We start from the raw sequence: 23,078 nt of genomic DNA on the forward strand, positions 1-23,078 counted from the left end.
GACCCGCCTTACCTTGAAGACCCTCTCCCGCACTTCATCCGAGAACTTCTTCTGCACCAGCAGTGAGAAGAGGACCTCCACGTGGCCCGGCTCAAAGAGGAAGGTGAAGAGCTGTTCCTGGGCAGGCGAGCCCTTCAGCAGGCTGTGGATCACCTCCAGCGCCCCGCAGACCTGCAGAACATGGGGCCGGTTGTCCACTGCCCTCCACATGCCCCACCAGGACCTCAGTGGCTGCTCCCCACTCACTGCCAAGTGCCAGCCCAGCCCATGGCACACCGAGGTGTTTGGGGAACCGGGTGGCTCGGTGCCGTACCTGCTGCTCGTCCTGCGCCCCGGCCACGTAGCTCAGCAAGCTCTGCATCTCCTCCCCGGAGAAGTTCCTGCAGAAGAAATCCTTCACCAAGCTGAAGAGGGATGTCTGCACTGTCTTGATGTCGTCGGTGGCCATGGTCTTCTCCCTGGAGGTGCTGATGGACAGACATGCATGGGCATTCCCGCTGGGGACATGCACAGCCACCCTCTGGCCCATTGTCACCTATCAGCAGCATGATCCCAAATCCCACCATGAAGCCTGAGGAGCTCCAGGGCAGCCCCGTGTGGACGTCCCTTCTGGCCAACCCTGCCCACCGGGAAACATCCACCCCATGCATTTGGGTCTCTGCAGGGTGCGAGCACCCCCAGTGCCACGGGCGTGCAGAAACGCATCGGGTCAGACAAGAAGAGGGCATCAGCTTGTTGCAGAAACCACCATGCTCTTGGTCGCTCCTGGAGAGATGCTGGGGATAGATTTTGGGGCTGACCAGTTGCAGCTCTGGATGGAGACTTGGGAATGGGGCTTGGCCATGGGGAGTGGAAGGTCCTGCACCCACCACCATCCTCCCACACCAGGAGATTATCCCACGAGATGCCTGCAGGGGGAATATGGCCCCAAGCAAACGGTGTCTACCCCAAACAGCAGCTCCGAGGGGTGAAGCCCACCACCACGTGAGCGTTCGGGCGTCCCGGCTACAAGTGGCAGCTCACCCGTAGTACGTCCGGATGGAATCGAGGATGTACTGCACCCCGTACTTCTTGCGGATGTGCTGCTTGTGGTCCTTGACGACGTTGGCCAGATACTGGATATGACCTGTAGGGAGAAGGTATGAGTAGCCACGGAGGCTGGTTGGGATGGAGAATACCCCCAAGCACCCCCAGTTCTCACCTAAGCGGACAGCAAAGTCGCTGTTGCTCCAGATGCGGAAGTCAAAGAGGAGATGCTGGTAGAGGAGGTGCAGCAGGAGCCCGCTACCCTCGGAGGCCACCTGCTCCATGAGGATCTGCGAGGCCATCAGTGTGCTCATGTCCAGCAGCGGACCGGAGACCTGCCATGGGCGAGAAGGGAGGCTTGCAGCCCCGGCGTCCCCCTTGGGGAACGGCCCTGGGGACCACGGGATGGAGCCTTTGGTAGCCCCCACACCTTCTGCAGCAGCGCCCCGATGATGGCCGGCCCGTGGCACTGCACCAGGCTCTCCTGGTTCACCGGGTGGTTCTGGATGAAGTTCTTCACCAGCAGCAGGAAGGCGGCCACGCTGTTCCTCTCCAGCCTGCTCTCTGCAAGGCACAGGGCAGAGCCCCACTGGTAGCTGTGAGCCCCATGCCCACCCGGACACCTTCCTACAGCGCTGCCCACATCTGCCTGCAAAGGGCATCCTGGAGACCCCACTGTAAACATTTCTCTGCAAACTTTTCAGCCCGTTCCCCTATTTCACCCAAATTTAAACGAGTGGAAACCTCCGTTCTCTGAGCTTCTTGGAAATAAGCAGCTGGGTATCAGGAGAAAGCCCGTTTCACCTACGCAGGAGAAGGCTCCTGCGTGAACCCAGCCCTACTATAAGACACCAGAGACTCCACACAAAGGTAAGCCAGAGGTAAGCAGGTTGGAACCACCCTCATCTTCCCAGAACTGGTTGTTTATGACTAATTGGGTCATAATAACATTAAAAGATGTCAGTGGTTTCTCTGTTACCCTGTAACTCTTGGTGCCCCAGGCGAGACCTCTCATGCCCATGGTAGACACCAGCCTGGTCCAGGCAGCACCCAGGTGCCCGCGGGGTTACCTCCAGCCACCCGAGCAGGACGGGTCCCACTCCACGTCCTCCGAGGTCCTCACCTGAGGACTTGCCCAGTGGGATGAGCATGCCTTGGGCATTCCTGGAGGATGTCAGCTCTGGCCCCACCAGGTCATTGGTCTCCTGCTCATCCTCGGGCTCCTCCGTCTTGGACACCAGTTGCTCGAGCAGGGGCAGCAGCACGCCCATCCCACCCACGCAGTTGACCACGTCCTGCCGGAGGGAGGCGAGAGGCTTCGCTGGGTGCTGCGTGGTGATGGCAGCGTAGAGGAGGAGGTTGCACGTGCACCCGGGGTCCATCCTGCCTGCTCACAGGCCAGGCTCCCAAGCTAGGGAGAGCCAGGCCCTGTGGCTAGCAAAGATTGGGGTGTGCCCTGACCCATCCTACAGCACACACCTGAAACAGGTCCCCAAAAAGAACCTGTTCCCCTGCACCACCCATGGTGCCCGCCCTGGACGCTGAGGACCTATGGGGCACGCAGGTCCTTGGTGGACCCAACACCACGTAGCAGAGTCCCTGTAGGGTCCAGGGGAACCAGCACGGCCATCCAACACTCCTTGGGGGTCCTGCCCCTGCACCATACCCCGGGAGGGACCCAGCTACCTCCATGTCATGGGGAGCGTCCAGCGTACCTTGATGTCCCAGTTGACCACCTTGTGCCCCGTCAGCCTCCCGTCCAAGCCGTGGCTGGGAGAGAGGTCCAGGCAGATGTTGTTCCTGCAGGCCTAGAAGAGAGCACCATGGGAGCATCCTCATGCTCCTGGAGATGTCACCTGTGGCAGAGGGACTACCAGTACTGTCCCCATCCCCAGGGGGGTGGCTCTCCTCACCTGTGGGGTGTAGTACAGCAAGAGCTTACTGCTGAGCTCCACCAAGTCACCTTCCAGTGTAAATGGTGATGTGATGTTTGGTCCTGGGAGAAGAGGACTGGGATGAGCTGGGGTATGGTGGAGGAGACCTTGGTTGCCACCAGCACCCCTGCAGACATCCCCTGCATCCCACCCCGACATACCCGCACAGAAGAGCGCCTTGACCTGGGCTTGCTGCAGTGCCTCGCAGAAGATGGCCACGGAGCCCAGGTGACCCTCCAGGGAGGTGGGGCTACCCCACTCGGTGTCCTGGCTGCCGGCTGCCGTGGTGGCCACCACCCCCTCGGTGGGGGGCTGAGTGGGGGTCCAGGCGTGGGGGCCTAGAGCTGCGGGGACGGACTGGGAGCGGCCGAGCGCAGGGCGCGGAGGGAAGACCAGCTCTGGCCCGTGGGATGCTGGCGTGTGGCCGGTGGTGGTGGCAGTGGTGGTGGTGGTCCGGTGGCCCGCGGAGCCGATGCAGCAGGAGGTGAAGGACTGGAAGGGAGGAGTTGTGCTTGGCCCCCAGCCCCATGCCATGGGGAAAGGGGTCCAGCTGGGCACTGGGGGGCGTCCCCCACCTCATGGAGGGAGGGGAAGCGGAGCTGCGCTGTCTTCCGCAGGTGCCCATCGGCATAGATGCTGACAACGTTCTGGCCAAAGGGTCGGCGGCCCGCAACGTGGACAACGTCAACGCAGTGCTGTGGTGACAGGGAGGGGGCATCAGGCATCCTGGTGTCCCCGTTGCTCCCCGATGGGGATGGGGACAGGGATGGGGATGATGCTCACCCATGCCGAGTCATTGAAGGCAAACTCCGGCAGTGCCACTGTCATGTAGTCCTTCTTGGTGCAGACGGCCACCACCAACACGCCTCCGGTGGTGAAGAATGCCTCCAAGCCTGTCCCACCAGCCGTGAAGAAGCTAGTGAAGGAGCAGCATGGTGAGGATGGTGGTGCTGCCCCTCCTCATCCTCACCTCAGCGCACCCTGTCCCCTCCATTGAGCATCACCTGTAGAGCTGCCTCCTCTTCGGCCTCGCCGGTGGCTCGGGCTCCTCCTCGCTCAGGCACAACCAGGCGTGGAAGGCAAAGGCACCACCAGGCCACTTCTGGATGGCAGGCACCATGATCCCCGCCATGCCGGGTGTCAGGTCGAAGCACTGCAGCGCCCGGGGGGGTCCCTCGATCCGCGCCATCCCCGAGAGCGCCCGGATAACAGGCGCCACGTAGGGATGCGGGCCCTGACCCCGCTCGTGTCGCAGGAGCCGCAGCAGCTGCCGCAGCTCCCCGGGGCGGATGGAGAGGCTGCCCAATGCCCGCAGAAGCTCCAGTAAATTTTCAGAGCAGGCAACCGGCAGCGCCGGCTCGGTGGCCAGGGCACCCAGCAGGCAGCCCACCATGCCCGCCTTGACGCAGGTGAGGCGGCTGGGCAGGGAGGCTTCGCAGAGCCGCCGCAGCTGGCCCGAGAGGAAGACCTGGAGTTCCCGGCACGCCAGCGCCGGCAGCCAGGCCAGCAGGATGAGGAGGGGCTGCTCATTGCGGATGGGGCGCACTGGGAAGGAGCTGTGGTCACCTTCCACTGCCTGCCAAAATGCAAGAGCCTGTCGGTGTAGCCCTGACCCTGTGGAGAGGGACAGATCCTCCCCCTGGTCACCCTGGGCTGGTTGTAGAGACCCTGTGCATCAAAAGTCTTGGAGACCCCCGTGCATTAAGCATCTTGGAGAACTCCGTGCATCAAAAGTCTTGGAGACCCCCGTGCAACAAGCATTTTGGAAACCCCCATGCATCAAGCACGTCGAAGGCCCCCATGCATCAACCGCCTTGGAGACCCTGTGCATCAAGCATTTTGGAGATGTTGGCACATCCAGCAGTACCAGAACAAGCAGTACCACATCAGAAAGGGCTCAAATCTCCCCAAAGCTGAGCACGACTCCAAGCTAAAGATGGCCCCAGGACACCTCGGGAGGAAGCCGATGGGAAACTAGCAGGGTGGAGAGGACTGCGGGGTGAGGAATGGGGCTGCCGGGGGCTGAGTTCCACCATGAACCACCAGCACTGAGGGCTTTGCTCAGCAAGGAGGAGAAGTGGGAGTGCTCACCATGTTGAGGAGCTCCTGGAGCAGGCGTTGGGTGGGCTGGCCTTGGCTCCTCAACACCTCGTAGAGGTGGGCATAGCCGATGCGCTCCTTGAACACCTCCTGCAAGCACCCGGGCACGTGGGACCCTGCGCCGAGCCCCACCATGTGCTGCTTTCACCCCAGCCCACCTCACAAGGTGAAAACCCCAAAACCCATCCACTTTTGGGGTGTCCTCCCTGCCTCTGGTCTGCTGCTCACCTTGGCCGAGGGCGAGTTGCTCATGATGGCGGTGAGCACCCCGACGGCATGGACCGCAATGGCGTCGGAGCTGCCGTCGAAGACCTACAGGGACATGGGGGTGGTGGGTCTACCATGGGGTTGGGGGGACAGCCCACCACGCCTGGTGGTTTGGTTACGTTGTGGCCCCACATGATACCTGCTGGAGCCCATCCCTGTCTGGCGGCTGCATGGGGACCTCATCCCGGGCTTCGCCCACCTCCCGCGAGTTGCCAAGGTAGAGCTGTGGGACACGGGGTGGGTGTCAGTCCCGGGGACAAGCACCAGGTACAGAATAGGGGGAAGAGGGAAGGGGGTTATGGAGTGTCCCCACCCCGGGGATGCTGCTGCACTGCGGCCACCTCATCCCAGTATTGTTCAGAGCCAGGGAGGGTGAGGACTGGGATGAGGGTGCCCAACCCCGGTGTCATCAAGGGGGGACACCAACACGGCCACCCCGGTACCTTGCTGTTTTGGAGGAGGCGGATGATGTGCTCGAAGCAGTTGTTGCTGAGAAAGACGGCTTGGAGGACCGGCCGGTCCTCGCAGCTCAGCATGGCCGGGATGGCATCTACGGCGAGGTGGAGATGGCTCAGTGCCCATCCCAAGTCCCCATCCCCATCCCCATCCCCAACCACCTACCCAGCATGAGGACGCGGAGAGCGATGAGGCCACCGGCTGCCTCCGGCGCCAAGGAAGCGACGGGCAGGTCCGAATTGAGCACCCTGAAGTAACCATCCAGGAGGACACGCAACGGCACGGGGCCGGCGCCGGGACTGCTGCCGTGCAGCACGTGGACCACGGCCACCACGCCGCGTAACGCCAGCTCCAGCAACCCGGGGACCGGGGGGTGCCCCCCGCCTCCCCGCCGCAGCACCCCCAGCAGCACCTCCACCGCCGCCGGCGTGATGGCCCGCAGCGCGTTGGGCTGTCGAGGTGATGGGGGGGGAGACGGGCTTTTATGTCGCCTATCGCGATATAAAAGCCTTTATTTAAGCTATTAATGTTGAACCCGACGTCTCCAGCGCTGCAGGTTTTACCCATCTGGCTGCACCCTGCTCCTGGGTGCGTGCAAATTAATTTAAAGAGAATTTCGGAGCTATTAATTAAATCCTGATTTTTAAGCACTGGGTTAATGAAAACCTATTTCTGCTTGAATTTATTCAGCCAAGAAGTTCTCATCTGCCATCCCAGAGCCGAACCGGTGGTGAACCAGCAGCTTCAGCTCAACCCGCTCTTTAATTATTTTTTTAAGGTAAAACCGACTGAATTTAGGGCTGGAATTTTAAATAGGGTTTTTAAAGGCTTTTGAAAATGAAGCGGTTTAATTCCAGCATTTATTTCCTTTGCAATAAATGAAACGGGGGTTTATCACTTGGATGATGATCCCAAGTCCTCTCCCATCCCCTTCCCAACGCTACCTTGGATCCGGAGAGGATGGCCCCAAAAAGATGGATAAGTCGAAGCTGGAGCGTTTCGGGGAGCTGCTCTCCGGCTTGGAAACTCTCTATGAGGATGAAGAGGGAAAGATTTACTTTGGGGAGGAAGCGGTAAATAAAAAAAAACAGGGAAAAAATCCCTTTTTCTACCCAAATCCACCCCCAAACCTGACCCATGTGGGCGCTGGACCCTGTTGATGCTGGAGAGGATGAGGATGCTCAAATTTTTTGCAGCTTCGGTTGCGCCGGAGAAGGGTTTTTTTTTTTTTTTTGTCCGTAAAAAATGGGGGTTTTGTTGAAAACCCGGGTTCAGTTTGGGGATTTACAGGCAGTTGGGCGTTTTAGGTGATTTTTTTGGTAACGCCTTTGTTTCGGAGGGGGAGTTTTTTGGGGGCTTCCCCGGAAAAAAAATCCCCTTTGCACTGAGTTTTGCAGTGCCGGACTTAGTCGCTGCTTCAGGATCCTATACCTGCCGCCGGGACCCTGTACGTGCCCCGTACGCGGCGGGTATAGGATCCTGTATTTGCCCTTGAATCATATAGCGATCCTGGGGCAGATATAGGCTCCTATATTTGCCTTCGGATCATATAATGACCCTGGGGCAGGTATAGGCTTCTGTATTTACAGGAGCAGATATAGGATAATCAGGAGCAGGTATAGTTTCCTATATTTGCCCTCGAATCATATAACAACCCTGGGGCAGGTATAGGCTCCTGTATTTGCAGGGGCAGGTATAGGATAACCTGGGGCAGGCATAGGATCCTATATTTGCCCTCCCCTACAGGCACATATGGGCTCCTGTGGCAGGTATAGGACCCTATATTTTCCCTTGAATCATATAGTGAACCTGGGGTAGGTATAGGATCCTACATTTGCCCTCAAATCATATAGTGAACCTGGGGTAGGTATAGGATCCTGTATTTGCCCTCAAATCATATAGCGATCCTCGGGCAGATATAAGCTCCTATACTTGCCCTCGAACCATCTAATGATCCTGGGGCAGGTATAGGCTCCCATATTTGTGGGGGCAGGTATAGGATAACCTGGGGCAGGTATAGGATAACCTGGGGCAGGTATAGGATTCTATATTTGCCCTTCCCTATGGGCACATATGGGTCCTGGGGCAGGTGTAGGACCCTATATTTTCCCTTGAATCATACAGTGAACCTGGGATAGGTACAGGATCCTACATTTGCCCTTGAATCATATAGCGATCCTGGGGCAGGTATAGGCTCCTATACTGGCCTTCAGATCATATAATGACCCTGGGGCAGGTATAGGCTCCTATATTTACAGGGGCAGGCACAGGATAAGCAGGAGCAGATATAGTTTCCTATATTTGCCCTTGAATCATGTAACAATCCTGGGGCAGGTATAGGATCCTATATTTGCCCTCCCCTATGGGCAGGTATGGGTCCTGGGGCAGGTATAGGACCCTATATTTTCCCTTGAATCCTACAGTGATCCTGGGAAAGGTATAGGATCCCACATTTGCCCTCGAATCATATAGTGATTCTGGGGCAGGTATAGGCTCCCATATTTGCGGGGCAGGTATAGGATAACCTGGGGCAGGTAGGGGATCCTATATTTGCCGTCCCCTACGGGCATGTACAGGGTCCTGGGGCAGATATAGGATCCTATACTTATCCTCAAATCAATACTGCTCTTGGGGCAGGTATAGGCTCCTATATTTGCCATTGAATCATATACTGATCCTGTGGCAAGTATAGGATCCTATATTTGCAGGGGCAGGTAGAGGATGTCCTGGCGCAGGAATAGGATCCTTATTTGCAGGGACTGTTATAGGATAACCAGGGGCATGTATAGAATCCTATAGAATCCTATATCTGCCCTCAAATCATATACCTGCCCCTGAATACTATACGCCCCACAGATCCTATACGTGCTCCTGGGTCCCATCCCCACCCCAGCGACCTCTACCTGCCCCTGGATGCTCTACGCACCCATGGATCCCATACTGACCCGCTACGTGCCCCCGGATCCCGTTGCCGGAGCCCAAGCCCGGCTGCAGCGGGTGATCTGGGGGGGACGGGCCCCCCCCTTTACCTTGGAAGAAGGCGCCGAACTCGGGGGGCAAAGGGGCCGGGGCGAACTTGTATTTACTCTTCTCCTTGGCGCTGACGACTTCCCTGGAAAGAGAGGGGTGAAGTGGTGGGGGGCGCGGGGGGGTGGGGGGGTTTTGGGGTGCAGGGGGGGTGTCCCCGCTCACCCGCTCAGCTGCCGCCGCCAGGTCTGGTAGGGATCGAAGAGGCACTCGCAGAGATGCAGAGCGTAAAGCATCCCGCTCTCCAGCTGCGTCCCGCTCCGCTCATCCTCCCGGATACTCTTCAGCTGCCGGAAAAGTGGAGCTGGATTAACATTTCTTGCCCCCCCCTAAAAAAAAATCCTCCTCTGGCTGAGCCCCCCCAAACTGGGGCGGGGGTTCTCCCTGCGTGCTCACCTTGCTGGCGCAGACCCGCAGCAGCTTCAGCACCTCCGGGATGAAGCCGGGGGTTTTGTCCGCTTGGATGTTTTCCAGGTTCCTGCGAGGAGGCCGGAGATGGGGGGAATAACACGTTGGGGGGGGGTATTGAATCATGGGGGGTTAATGCATCACGGAGGGGCAATGCATGGTGGGGGGGTTATCGCATTGTGGAGAGGTTACTGCACCTTGGGGGAGTTACTGCGTCGTGGGGGATTGATGCATCGGGGCGGGGGGGTTGATGCACCGTGGGGGGGGGTTGATGCATTGGAGGGGGGGTGTTTATCACATCATGGGGGGGGTTAGTGCATCATTGTGGGGGTGTTACTGCATCATGGGGGGGTTAATGCACCATGGGGGAGTTATTGCGTCATGGGGGGTGGGGGTTGATGCATCGTGGGGGGGGGTTGATGCATTGGGGGGGGTTTGATGCATTGGGGGGGTATTTATCGCATCATGGGGGGGTTAATGCATCATGAGGGGTTTAATGCACCTTGGGGGAGTTATTGCGTCATGGAGGGGGGGTTTGATGCATCGTGGGGGGGGTTTGATGCATTGGGGGGGGGTTTGATGCATTGAGGGGGGGTTTATTGCATCATGGGGGGGTTAATGCATCGTTGGGGGGGGGTTACTGCACCATGAGGGGGGTTAGTGCACCTTGGCGGAGTTATTGTGTCGTGGGGGGGTTGATGCATTGGGGGGGGGGGGTATTTATTGCATCATGGGGGGGTTAATGCATCATTGGGGGGGGTTACTGCATCATGAGGGGGATTACTGCATCATGGGGGGGTTAATGCACCTTGGGGGAGTTATTGCATCACGGGGGAGGTTGATGCATTGTGGGGGGGTGTTTATGGCATCATGGGGGGTTAATGCATCATGGGGGGGTTAATGCACCTTGGGGGAGTTATTGCATCGTGGGGGGTTGATGCATTGTAGGGGGGTTGATGCATCGTGGGGGAGGTTGATGCATTGGGGGGGGTTGTTTATCGCATCATGGGGGGGTTAATGCATTATTGTGGGGGTGTTACTGCATCATGGGGGGGTTAATGCACCTTGGGGGAGTTATTGCATCGTGGGGGTGTTGATGTATCATGGGGGAGGTTAATGCATTGGGGGGGTTATCGCATTGTGGGGGGGTTAATGCATCATGGGGGGGGTTGATGCATCGTGGGGGGGCGATAACACGGCAGCCGGCGCAATCTGGGGCACATCCGCAGCTGAACCCCATCAGTGGCTGGGAAGGGGGGGGCAGGTGGGTGGTGTGTGTCCCCCCTCCCGCTGGGGACATGCAGGTGGGGGCTTCGTGGGTGGGATGCACTTTGGGGGGGTGATGCACTTTGAGGGGGGGGAGGCAGTGATGCGCTTGGGGGGGGATGCTGCATTTGGGGGTGGTGGTGCTGCACTTTGTGGGGGGATAATACACTTTGGGGGGGGGAACGATGGACTTCAGGGGGGGATGCTGTGCTTCACGGAGGGGGTGATGCACTTTGGGGGAGCATGATGTGCTTTGGGGGGGGGGGTGATGCGCTCCAGGGGGGTGCTGTGTTTTTTGGGGGGGATGCCGCACTTGGTGGGGGGGGAATGATACGCTTCGGGGCGGGGGGGGGCAATGACGCACTTCGGAGGGGGATGCTGTGCTTTGCGGGGGGGTGATATGCTTCAGGGGTGTGTGATGCACTTTGGGGGGGGGGGGGGATGCGGCGCTTTTGGGGTGGGGGGGTGGACGCACATCCAAGCGGGCACCGCGGCGGTTGGGGCAGTCTGGGACGGGGGTGACACCAGTTTGGTCCCTTCAGCCAAGAATTGGGGGGGGGGGGCGGGGGGGGCGCAGGACCCAGAGATGGGGGGCACTGAGGGGACCTGGGGGCAGAGCTGGGCTGCACTTGGGGCTGATTCTGCAGCGGCAAAACCAGGTCCCCCCATGGGTGTGGGGGGTGGAGGGAGGCTGGGACCCCCCCCAAAGGGTTTTGGGAGGGGGGTGTGTGTGTCACCCACCTGCAGATGATGATGAAGAACTTGAGGAGGAGGAGGGCCTGCCCCAGGCTGGCCCCACCGCCCTCCTCCCGCGGGACCTGGGCCACGCACTGCCCCAGCCGCTGGCTCAGCACCTGCAGCACCTCCCGCGGCAGCACCGGGATCTCCGACGCCGTCTCCTCCGGCCTGCGAGGGGGAAAACGGGGGTGACGGGATGTGACACCCACGTGCCCCCCCCCACTCCTTCAAGCTGGTGGTTTCAAACCACCGCCAGCGGATGAGCCGCCGCCGTGGTGGCAACCCCCAAATTGAGCTGTGGGTGTCGTCCTGGCGGGTGCTCCTCACCTCCGGGGCTCCAGCGCGGGCAGGGCGATCATCTTCTGGAAGTTCATGACGAAGGCCTCCAGCCACTGCTGCAGGTAGGAGAGGTCCTTCTGCAAGGGCGAGGGCGGGGCTGGAGCCGCTGGCCAATCAGATGCCGCCGTGACCACCGCCACAGAGGTATCAGCCAATTGGCAGCCAGAGCGGTCAAGCTCCGCCCAGGAGGCGCCGGTCAATTGGCACGCCACTGCGAGCCAATGGGCAATCAGAGCAGCGCGACCTGTGGAGCCGCTGGCCAATCAGCAACCAGAGCAGCACAACCTGTGGAGCTGCTGACCAATCAGCACCAAGAGCAAGGCGACCTGTGGAGCCGCTGGCCAATCAGCAACCAGAGCAGCACAACCTGTGGAGCTGCTGACCAATCAGCACCAAGAGCAAGGCGACCTGTAGAGCTGCTGGCCAATCAGCAACCAGAGCAGCACAACCTGTGGAGCCGCTGGCCAATCAGCAATCAGAGCAAGGCAACCTATGCAGCCCCTGACCAATCAGCAACCGGAGCAGCACAACCTGCGCACTTGCTGACCAATCAGTACAACCTGTTGAGCCGCTGACCCACCCGGAGCAGCGCAACCTGTGGAGTCCCTGACCAATCAGCACGACCTGTAGACTCGCTGACCAATCAGCAACCAGAGCAGCACAACCTGCGGAGACACTGGCCAATCAGCACTGAGAGCAGCGCAACCTGTGGAACCGCTGACCAATCAGTAACCAGAGCAGTGTAACCTGTGGAGACACTGGCCAATCAGCAACCAGAGCAGCACAACCTGCGGAGACACTGGCCAATCAGCACCGAGAGCAGTGCAACCTGTGGAACTGCTGACCAATCAGCAACCAGAGCAGCGTAACCTGTGGAGACACTGGCCAATCAGCAACCAGAGCAGCACAACCTGCGGAGACACTGGCCAATCAGCAACCAGAGCAGCACAACCTGCGGAGACACTGGCCAATCAGCAACCAGAGCAGCACAACCTGCGGAGACACTGGCCAATCAGCACTGAGAGCAGCACAACCTGTGGAACCACTGACCAATCAGCAACCAGAGCAGCACAACCTGTGGAGCTCCTGACCAATCAGCAACCAGAGCAACACAACCTGTAGAGCCACTGACCAATCAGCATCCAGAGCAACACAACCTGTAGAGCCACTGACCAATCAGCACCCAGAGCACCTGCCCCTACGGGCAGCTGCCGGCCAATCAGCAGGCAGAGGTGGGCGGGCGGCACCGCCCGTCACAACCCCCCGCCCGCCGTTGTGCAATGGGGTGATTCACCCCGGCTGCCACCGCGCCCCACGGCCGGCACCCCCCACCGCGCCGCGGGGTCACCCACGGCCCCGAGCACCCCAAAACAGTCTTGGGGTGACCCACGTCCCCGTGCACCCCAAAACAGCCCGTGGGGGGACCCACCTCCCTGTCCACCCCAAAACAGAGCCTTGGGGTGACCCACGGCCCCGAGCACCCCAAAACAGCGCCTTGAGGTGACCCACATCCCCGAGCACCCCAAAACAGCCCCTTGGGGAGACCCACATCCCTGTACACCCCTGTGCAGCCCCTTGGGGTGACCCACGGCCCTGAGCACCCCACTGTAACCTTTTGGGGGGACCCACATCCCCGTGCACCCCAATGCTGTTCCTTGGGGTGACCCACATCCACGAGCACCCCAAAACAGTGCCTCAGGGTGACCCACATCCCCGTGCACCCCAATGCAGCCCCTTGGGGCAACCCATGTCCCCGAGCACCCCAAAACAGCACCTGGGGGGACCCACATCCCCGTGCACCCCAAAACAGCCCCTTGGGGTGACCCATGGATCCGAGCACCACAAAACAGCACCTTGGGGGGACCCACATCCTCGTGCACCCCAAAACAGTGCCTTGGGGTGACCCACATCCCTGTGCACCCCAAAACAGCACCTCGGGGTGACCCACATCCACAAGCACCCCAAAACAGTGCTCTGGGGTGCCCCACGTCCCTGTGCCTTGGGGTGCCCCATATCCACCAGCACTCTAATGCAGCCCCTTGGGGTGACCCATATCCACGAGCACCCCAAAACAGCCCCTTGGGGGGACCCACATCCCTGTGCACCCCTATGCAGCCCCTTGGGGTGACCCATGGCCCTGAGCACCCCACTGTAACCTTTTGGGGGGACCCACATCCCCATGCACCCCAATGCTGCTCCTTGGGGGGACCCACATCCTCGTGCACCCCAATGCAGCACCTCAGGGTGGCCCATGTCCCTGTGCACCCCAATGCAGCCCCTTGGGGTGACCCACGTCCCCGAGCACCCCCATACAGCACCTTTGGGAGACCCACATCCCTGTGCACCCCAAAACAGCGCCTTGGGGTGACCCACATCCCCGAGCACCCCAGTGCAGCCCCTTGGGGTGACCCATGTCCCCGAGCACCCCAGTGCAGCACCCTGGGGTGCCCCCCGCCCGGGCAGGGACCGTCCCCCCTTGGGGACATCCCGCTCCCCGCGGGGACCCGCCGCCCCCCCCCCAACTCCCGGGGGACACGGGGGGCCCCATCGCTCCCCCAGCACCGCCGCCGCAGAGGGGACCTCACGCCCCTCCCAGCAGTGTCCCCCCAAACCCCCCCCCCATCCCCCCCCCCCAGCACCCCCCAAACCCCCTCCCCGAGCCACCGCGTCCCCCGTTTCCCCCCCAAAACCCGCCTGCCCCCCCCGTTTAACGCCGCGTCCCGCTCAACCGCGAGCACCGGCGGGGCGAGCCGGCGTTGGGGGGTGTGTGTGTCACCCCATATGTCCCCCCCCCGCCCAGACCCTCCGTTACCTGTCCAGTGGGGTGACCGTGGCCCTCCATGACCCCGGCACGCGGCGAGCCGTGCCGGCACAGCCGGACCAGGCCGGGATGCGGAAAGAAGGGGGGGGACTTGGAGGGGGGGTGTTGTTATTTTACGTCGTCCCCCCCCCCCCGGTTCTGGCGGCGCTTCGCTTCGCTCTTGTGCAAAGCCACCAAAAAAAACACCCAACCCACGCCACCAAACCCCGACCGGAGCATCAGGAAATGCCAAGTCACCCGCCGCCCCAACGGCGCTTCCTCTCACCGCGCCCGGCACCGTTTCGGGGTGCCGGGGGTTGCCCCCAGTCCCGTGCGCCCACCCAGCCGCTCCGGGATGTGCCGCTACGTCCCATGCGCCCACCCAGCCGCTCCGGGATGTGCCAGGGATGCGGTCAAGGTCACGGCGGTGGCCGTGGGGCACGCGGGATGACGGGCATCGCCGCCGGAGCCGGTACAGGCACGAAGCTCTGGCCTGGTTGGTTTCGAACGCCGGGGATAACCGGATCGTGCCGAAAACGTGAGCCAAATCCTGGTGTTGCCCCCACGTCGGTGCAATGAAAGCTGGGGTGTATCGAGTTTGCCAGTTCTCAGCATCCTGCCCCCCCGCCTTGCCCCAGTCTTCCCCCTTGCACCCACCCGGTGCCGGCGTCCCATCCCGGCGTGGCGCTCACCGGGCCGGTGCCGGCGGCCGCCCCCGCCAGTGCCCGTCCCAGCCGGTTGCCGGCTGGCAGAGCCTGTCGGGTGGCTTCTGGGCTCGGCCGGCGCAGTGCCGCCTGGGAACGTTGTGCCGGCACCTCCATCCCTTGCCGGCGCTGCCGAGAGCTCCGGACCCCCCCAAAAGTGACGGTGGCAAAGCCACCACGTTGTCACCTCCCTGCTATCGAGTCCCATGGGGTGACACCGAGGGTCCCGGCGGTGGGACCCCGTCGGGGTCCCTGCTGCCCTGGCAGCCCCCCCCGCAGCTGGCGTGGGACAACATGGCCGGCACCATCCACGCCACGGCACGGCCACCCCGTGGGACGCCCCTGGGGACATCCCTGTCCCCTGCCAGCGCCGGTGGCGCAGTGACGTGAGCTCTGCCCTATTTTAAAGCCAGGAGAGATAACGCATCCGCTCCCGGCGCGCAGCCCTCATCAGATGTCGCCAGCCGGGGAGGGGGACGATGACAGGGGACGCTGCCATCGAGGTGACGCTCAGACCGGTGGCATCACCCGCTGCCGTGGGTTCAAGCCCCCAAACGAGGCCGGTAGCGGGACGGCAGAAGGGTGACGTGGGCCAGGGACGTGTCCCAGCAGCCCTGTCCTCGCCGGGTGCTTGGGGACGTCACCGTGGTGAAGGCCACCGTGGTTTTGCAGCGTGACCTGGCTGGGGAGGTGACACCGAGGTCCTGCCTCGGCCCCGGTGCCTCTCAGAGGTGGCACGGCCACCCCGTCGGTGTGGCACAGCGAGCGGGCACACCCTGACAGCGTGGCACGTGTCCCCGTGCAAGGGTGCACACCGAACGGCATGGCACGTGTCCCCCGTAAGATCATGTGTACCCGACTGCTTGTCACGTACAACCACGCACACCTGACAGCGTGGCACGTGTCCCCTGTATGACCACGCACACCTGATGGCGTGGCACGTGTCCCCCGTATGACCACGCACACTCGACGGCGTGGCACGTGTCCCCTGTACGACCACACATACCCGACGACGTGGCACGTGTCCCCGTACGACCACGCACACTCGACGGTGCGGCACGTGTCCCCGGGCAAGTGTGAACACCTCAACGGCGTGGCACCTGTCCCCTGCATGACCATGCACACCTGATGGCACGGCACGTGTCCCCTGTATGAACACGTATACCCCAACGGCATGGCACGTGTCCCCATACAACCACGGACACCTCGGTGGCATCCACGTGTCCCCATGCGACCACGGACACCTCGACACTATGACACGTCCCCATACGAGCACGGACACCTTAATGCTACCAACACGTGTCCCCACACAACCACGGACACTTTGACGGCATGGCACATGTCCCCATATGACCATGGACAACTCCATGGTGTGGCACGTGTCCCCATATGAGCACGGACACCTCGACGCTACAACACATGTCCCCGTACGACCACGGACACCTCGATGGCACGGCACGTGTCCCCATACAACCATGGACATGTGTCCCCATGTGACCACAGTATGGCATGTGTCCCCATGTGACCACAGACACCTCCATGGTGTGGCACGTGTCCCCATGTGACCACAGACACCTTGACAGCATGGCACATGTCCCCATATGACCATGGAGATCTCCATGGTGTGGCATGTGTCCCCATACGACCATGGGCACCTCCATGGCGTGGCATGTGTCCCCATATGACCACAGACACCTCCATGGTGTGACACGTGTCCCAATATGACCACGGACACTTTGACGGCACGGCACATGTCCCCATACGACCACGGACATTTTGACAGCATGGCATGTGTCCCCATACCACCATGGACACTTTGACGGCATGGCATGTGTCCCCATACCACCACGGACACCTCGACGGTGTGGCACGTGTCCCCATACCACCATGGACACTTTGACGGCGTGGCACGTGTCCCCATACCACCATGGACACCTCCATGGCGTGGCACGTGTCCCCATACCACCATGGACACCTCCATGGCGTGGCACGTGTCCCCATACCACCATGGACACCTCCATGGCGTGGCACGTGTCCCCATACCACCACGGACACCTCGACGGTGTAGCACGTGTCCCCATACGACCATGGACACCTCCACGGTGTGGCACGTGTCCCCATACCACCAAGGACACCTTGATGGCACAGCATATGTCCCCATACCACCACGGACACCTCAATGGTGTGGCACGTGTCCCCATACCACCAAGGACACCTCGATGGCACAGCACATGTCCCCATACCACCACGGACACCTCAACGGTGTGGCACGTGTCCCCATACCACCACGGACACCTCGATGGCACAGCACATGTCCCCATACCACCACGGACACCTCGATGGCACAGCACATGTCCCCATACGACCACGGACACCTCGACGGTGTGGCACGTGTCCCCATACCACCATGGACACCTCGATGGCACAGCATATGTCCCCATACCACCACGGACACCTCAATGGTGTGGCACGTGTCCCCATACCACCAAGGACACCTCGATGGCACAGCACATGTCACCATACCACCACGGACACCTCGACGGTGTGGCACGTGTCCCCATACCACCACGGACACCTCCACGGTGTGGCACGTGTCCCCATACCACCACGGACACCTGACGGCACAGCACCTGTCCCCGTGCCACTGTGACCGCCCCAACGACATCCCCCGTGTCCCCGCACCGCCGTGTCCCCCCCGACGGCACCACACGTGTCCCTCGCAGAACCCCCCGGGACCTGTCCCACCGCAGCCGCTCCTCCCCAGCACCCCGCAGCCGGGATTTCGGGGTTCTTCCCCGGTGGCGAGTAACCCCAACCCCGGTGCCGGCACCGCCGGCCTGCCGCGGTCCCCCGCACCGATCCGGCACCTGCTTCCATAACGGAATGATTGATTTTGGTTTTATCCCACGCCGGGACGGGGCGCGGGGTCCTCCGGGGGTGGCAGCATCCGTCACCGAGGGGACCCCGAAGATGCTTCGACCCCTTTTCCCGGCACTGAGCAGAAGGGGGGTGCGGGGTGGCTTTGTTTTGGGGGTGCGGAGGAGCTGGTGGGTGCCATGGGGACGTCGCGGGGGGGGGGGAGGCTGTCCCCATCCCTCCTGGTGTCCCCGGGGGACGCGGCGGGGTTTGGGGGGAGCAATAACGCCCTTCACCCCAAAACCCCAACCGCTCACCCCGATCTGCGGGCGCAGGAGGGGGGGACACGGGGGGGGGGGGTGTGTGTCTCCTCTCCTCCAGGATCCGCCCCCCCCAATCTGGGAGCGGGGATAATTAAGGAGAAAACGACGCCCGAGGGGGTGCGATGGGGGGGTCCCCCCAAACCCCGAGGACCCCCCCGGCCGTGGGACCTGGCTCCAATGTCACCACCGGGCGGGGTGGGGGGACGGGGGACACACACACACGGACCCCCCCCCGCGATGGGTATAAGGGGGTGCGGACCCCCGGGAGGGGTGGGAAGGGGGGTGCGGGGGGGTGTCCGGGGGGGACACGGTGCCCCCCAAGGGGGGGGCAGGGGCGGGGGGGTGGCGGGGGGGGGGACGACACGCGGTGCCCCCCAAGATGGGACGGGGGGGGAGGTGGCGGACCTCGGGGTGCGGTGACACCCGGGGGGGGTCGTGGACCCCCGGGATATTTCGGGGGGGGCGGGGGGCCCCCGGACGGTGCGATACCCCCCAGGTAGCGCAGCGCCCCCCGCTGGGAGGGGGGTGTGTGTGGGGGGTGCAGGCAGCGGGGGGTAATGGGGTGCTCCCCCCCCCCCCCAAAAGCAGAATGGGGCGGGGGGGGTCTCCGGTGCCGACCTCACCTTGGCGAAGTACAGCATCCAAAGCTCGTAGAGCCGCTCCCGGGAAGCCATGCCGGGCCGGCACGGCTCGGTACGGCACGGCGGGCAGCTCCGCCCCCCCCCATCGCTGGGCCCTCCCCCAGGTATGGGCGGGGGGGGGCGGTGACAGGGCTCCCCCCCCCCCGGTACCTGCTGCTGCCGATCGATGCGCTCGGCGCTGGATGGGTTGCACCTGTAGCGCATGCGCAGTTGGGTTGTACGGCGTGTGGGGAAGAGGGAGGAAGATGGCGGCGCCCGCCGGTGCGGTAGAGGCGGAGGAAGGTCCGGCTTTGGGGAGGCTGGAGGAGGAGGCGCGGCGGCGGCGGGAGAGGCTGCGGGCCCTGCGGCAGCGCACGCTTCAGGTCGGCGAGGGATTGGGGGTGTGAGGTGTTTGGGGTGGGTGGTAGAGGGGTGTGAGGGTGTGGGGTGGGCCGCGGTGGGGGTGGGCAGAGAGTCTGAGGTGGGCCTGAGGATGTTGGGGGGCTACAGAGGGTCTGGGGTGGGCCTGGGGATGTGGGGGCAGAGGGTCTGGGGTGGGCCTGGGGATGTTGGGGGGCTACAGAGGGTCTGGGGTGGGCCTGGGGATGTGGGGGCAGAGGGTCTGGGGTGGGCCTGAGGATGTTGGGGGGCTACAGAGGGTCTGGAGTGGGCCTGGGGATGTGGGGGCAGAGGGTCTGGGGTGGGCCTGCGGATGCGGGGGGGGCAGAAGGCCTGGAGAAGGGGTTACAGGTGTAGGAGAGATTGGGGAGCAGGGGGGGTGGGAGGGAGCTGGGGATATTGTGGATGGGGGGGTTAGGAGAAGTTGGGGGACGGGAGTGTGGGGCGAGCCTGGGGGTGTCGTCTGGTGGGGGCTGTGGGGTGGGAGGAGCGGGAGAGGCCTGGAGACCCAGGCTGGAGGGGGGGTCCTGGGGGTGGGGAGGGGTCTGGGGCAGAGAGGAGGGGGTAAAGGGGGAGCCTGGGGGGGCTGGGAGGGCCTGAGGGTAGGGAGGTGTCGGTCAGGGTGAAGTGGGGGTTCAGGGGGGCTTGGGGAAGGCTGAGGGGTCTGAGGCCGCCAGGCTGGGGGTGCTGGGCGCAGCGAGGGGTTCGGGTTATGGGGGCAAGGGGGAGGGCTGGTGTCTGGTGGGGTGGGCAGGGTTGGGATGGGTATGGGGTGGGGGAGAGGAAGAGCAGGGAGGAGTGGGGCAGAGGGGGTCCCCCACTGCGGGGAAGGGGACGGGGGGTAAGAGGGATGCAAGAAAAGGTAAGGGTGCAAGCACTGGAGGAGGGGGTTTGGGATTTGGGTGATGCCCCGGTGACGGTACTGGGTCTCTGGGGTCCGTCCTGGCTCCGTAAGACCTCCTCTTGCTCTTCTGTTCTGCCTTTGCCATGCTGCCCCTGGTCTTTGCTAAACCCCCCCCTCGTGTGATTAAGCCTCTTGATTTTTCCGTGTTATCTCTCCTGTTCGCTGTGTTTGCATCACGTCTGAAATCCAGGCCGCAACCTGGGTTTGGTAGCGAGGATGAAACCAGAGGTTCACCCCGGGGTTAATTAATAAATGTTACATTTCTCTGCCGCTTTCGGGGCCGCAAACTTCTCTTCCATACAGACATGGAGATCCGATTGCCTTTACTGCAGGCTTAAGGATGCTGAGGAACCGGCTCTGTTACCTGACCAAAGCCAGGGCCAAGCGGGTCCGTAAATTGGGATTTTCTTCTCGGATGTGTGCACTGCGGATGGTGCGGCAGGCTCCTCGCTCAGCCTCGGAGGAATTCACTGTCGTTATTGTAAATCTTGTGTTGCAGAAGGTGCTGCCGGCAGGAAAATATCTGGGATCGGTTCTTAAGGAGTTTACCTGAAAAGTTTTGCGGTGGGTTGAATTCTCACCCAAAAAACTCCTGTTATTTTACCCGGCTGTCCTTGTTGCCTCTGCAAATGCTGAGCTCAGAATATTAAAATAGAGAATTTTTTTTTTTTTATTGGGGGTGAAAGAAGGATGGAGTAAACTTGGCAATTAATACCTCGGCAGCGCCTACTGAGGAAGGCGGCTGCGCTCCAACATGTCTCGGCGTGTCCTGGTATTGCTTAATTCTCCTCTTTTGGGCTAGTAAGGCGGCACTAGCTCTGCTCCCTTCTGCCACGTCACCCTGAATTTGTTGATCTAGGTTAGCACAGTCCACTAACATGGCAAGATGTCTCGTCCCTCCGCTGAGGGACCTTCTCTTGGGGTTATTAACGAGAGCTGTGACTTTGGTGGGCAGGCTAAGTGCGTTCTGCTGCATCTCTTGCCTTGATGTTCGTTATTACTGGAGAGCTGAGCTTTCTGAAAGGGGAAAGTGGGATACAGCCCCATGCCCAGCCTTACTGAGAAGAAAAGCTGTGGAAAAGAAAAGCGCTTTCCTTTCTTTTCTGCCCCGACTGGCAAATTTAGATGGAGCGAGATGGAGCAGTTGTGGAGGGTTTAGCACATGGGGTGTTGTTCTTACCTGCTTTATTGCTGTGGTTTTTTTAATTTTGTGTGAGATTTTCTGACTCGGTCCCTGTGAGGACTCAAGCTGTTCTTACTTCTTTTCCACGAGTAGTATCTCATGCGCAGTACCGGCGTACTGCGCCTTCGAGGGTGATGCCCGGTAGCTCATGATGGCTCCTGGTAGACTTGTCCTGGTGAGTTTGTCCAAGCCTTTCTAAATCCTTTTTTACTCTTGGCTTTTGCAGCCTCCTGAGACAGAATTTCACCGTTTAATGACAAAACTACCTCCTTTGGTTTTAAACCCATTAAATGGAAGTTGCCTTGGGTGCTCTCTCACACAGCCCTTGTGAGAAACACAAAACAATCGTTCCTGTTTATGATTTTGTAGCGCTCTCGGTTTCTCTTCCAGATTCAAGCTGTGATCTGTGAAGTCTGTCCTCATACACATATCTCTCTGAATAAACTCAGTGACTTTCCCTGAGCGCTGGGATGCCATGAGGGGATCCGGCACTGCGCGTCTGGCTCAGGCGATGGGGCGCTCGTGGGCTTACAGCGCTGGCAAACAAATTTCCTGTCGTTTTTTTTTTTCCCCTATATTCCCACTTTGGCCATACGAGCCTGTCTTCAACCGTTGAAGCTCAGCTACTTTTTCCAGTCCTGTCAGTCTCAGCTGAGACCTTTCCCCGCAGCAGAGCTCGTTGGGAGCCCCTTCCCAGTGCCGGAATTATCCCCCCCCACCATGTGCATTGCTTTACATCAGGCTCTGAATTTCACTTGTCTTATTGCTCAGTTGGGTGTGATTTTACAACCCTTCTGCCAGCCGTCGTTGGATTTCCTTGTGAGTGATCTCACCTGCGAACGCTGTCATGTAACTAGTCGGGTCTTTCCCCAGGCTTTTGTGGTGCTTGCAACGGCCCAAACCCCGGCAGAGGGTGTGGGGGATAGAGGAGAGGAGGGGACCCACCGATCTTTGCCTGCGGCTGTGAAAAGCCGCTTTGGCGTTTGCAGGAGAGAAGGCGCTGCGCTTTCTGCTGCGTTTCTGTACGTTTAGGGAATGGCTACTTAAGATCCGACAAGGAGCCTCCTTCAGTTCAGGAATTCTCCGCAAATTGCACAATGTGCTCAATTTTCACGGGAAGGTGACGCTCATCTTTTCCCAATCGGTGAGGAAACAAGCGAGGTAATACCCAAACAGGCAAAAACTCAACGGATGATCTTGTGCTTTCTGCTGTGCTTACCCGACCTGTCGCGCTGCCTTTTATTGATCGCCGGCAAATGGGGTTTTTACTCAATAAAAAGTGTGTTTGAGTTCTGGGCATAATTTACGTTTGAGAAACGTCAGTCACCACTTGCTTATACAAATGTGCCTAAAACAGTATGCAAGCTGATGTTGGATTCCTAACCTCAAGGTATGGCCTTGGCATCAGCAGAGTTTGCAATGTAGAGGATCAGGTACGGTATCAGAGAGGCCGTTTCCCTCCTAAATTTACATAAAATTATCTTTCAGCAGCAAGCAATTGAATTGTGGACCCTAACTTGTTGGCATATTGAATATTGCTTCCTGCTCTGGCAAAAACCATATTTTTGAATTGTGTAACTTTAATCTTGGTTTGTAAGCTTTCCTCTCTTCTTCCCCCTCCTCCCCTAAGAAAATCAAATCAAAATATCTTGCAGCAGTTGCTTACTAAGCTCACGAAACTGCTGAACAGTCTGGAGAGCTAAAGGGCTGCTCGCCTTTGAATTGCCA

General features: G+C 60.6%; 2 protein-coding genes across 2 annotated transcripts in view; one reads left to right on the forward strand and one right to left on the reverse strand.

Moving 5' to 3' along the window:
- The window catches only part of NBEAL2 (neurobeachin like 2), a 31,285-nt gene extending 12,367 nt beyond the window's left edge, over window positions 1–18,918 (reverse strand). The window contains exons 1-24 of the mRNA XM_059819066.1: window positions 18,868–18,918; window positions 11,550–11,638; window positions 11,226–11,390; window positions 9,207–9,288; window positions 8,976–9,097; window positions 8,813–8,895; window positions 6,728–6,813; window positions 5,949–6,234; window positions 5,771–5,877; window positions 5,467–5,550; window positions 5,289–5,372; window positions 5,052–5,150; window positions 3,965–4,536; window positions 3,744–3,876; window positions 3,536–3,655; window positions 3,122–3,452; window positions 2,940–3,022; window positions 2,742–2,834; window positions 2,150–2,321; window positions 1,457–1,590; window positions 1,202–1,361; window positions 1,024–1,126; window positions 314–467; window positions 13–171 (exon numbers count right to left, since the gene is read on the reverse strand). Coding sequence (XP_059675049.1) covers window positions 13–171; window positions 314–467; window positions 1,024–1,126; window positions 1,202–1,361; window positions 1,457–1,590; window positions 2,150–2,321; window positions 2,742–2,834; window positions 2,940–3,022; window positions 3,122–3,452; window positions 3,536–3,655; window positions 3,744–3,876; window positions 3,965–4,536; window positions 5,052–5,150; window positions 5,289–5,372; window positions 5,467–5,550; window positions 5,771–5,877; window positions 5,949–6,234; window positions 6,728–6,813; window positions 8,813–8,895; window positions 8,976–9,097; window positions 9,207–9,288; window positions 11,226–11,390; window positions 11,550–11,638; window positions 18,868–18,918 — 3,552 coding nt within the window. The remainder of the gene's footprint in view (window positions 1–12; window positions 172–313; window positions 468–1,023; window positions 1,127–1,201; window positions 1,362–1,456; window positions 1,591–2,149; window positions 2,322–2,741; window positions 2,835–2,939; window positions 3,023–3,121; window positions 3,453–3,535; window positions 3,656–3,743; window positions 3,877–3,964; window positions 4,537–5,051; window positions 5,151–5,288; window positions 5,373–5,466; window positions 5,551–5,770; window positions 5,878–5,948; window positions 6,235–6,727; window positions 6,814–8,812; window positions 8,896–8,975; window positions 9,098–9,206; window positions 9,289–11,225; window positions 11,391–11,549; window positions 11,639–18,867) is intronic.
- Window positions 18,919–19,130: 212 nt separating this feature from the next.
- CCDC12 (coiled-coil domain containing 12) overlaps window positions 19,131–23,078 on the forward strand; it is a 42,468-nt gene continuing 38,520 nt past the window's right edge. Inside the window, 1 exon segment of the mRNA XM_059818765.1 lies at window positions 19,131–19,247. Within this exon segment, the coding sequence (XP_059674748.1) occupies window positions 19,131–19,247 (117 nt within the window).

The sequence above is a fragment of the Gavia stellata genome, chromosome 6 (assembly GCF_030936135.1).
Source record: "Gavia stellata isolate bGavSte3 chromosome 6, bGavSte3.hap2, whole genome shotgun sequence".
NCBI lineage: Eukaryota > Metazoa > Chordata > Aves > Gaviiformes > Gaviidae > Gavia > Gavia stellata.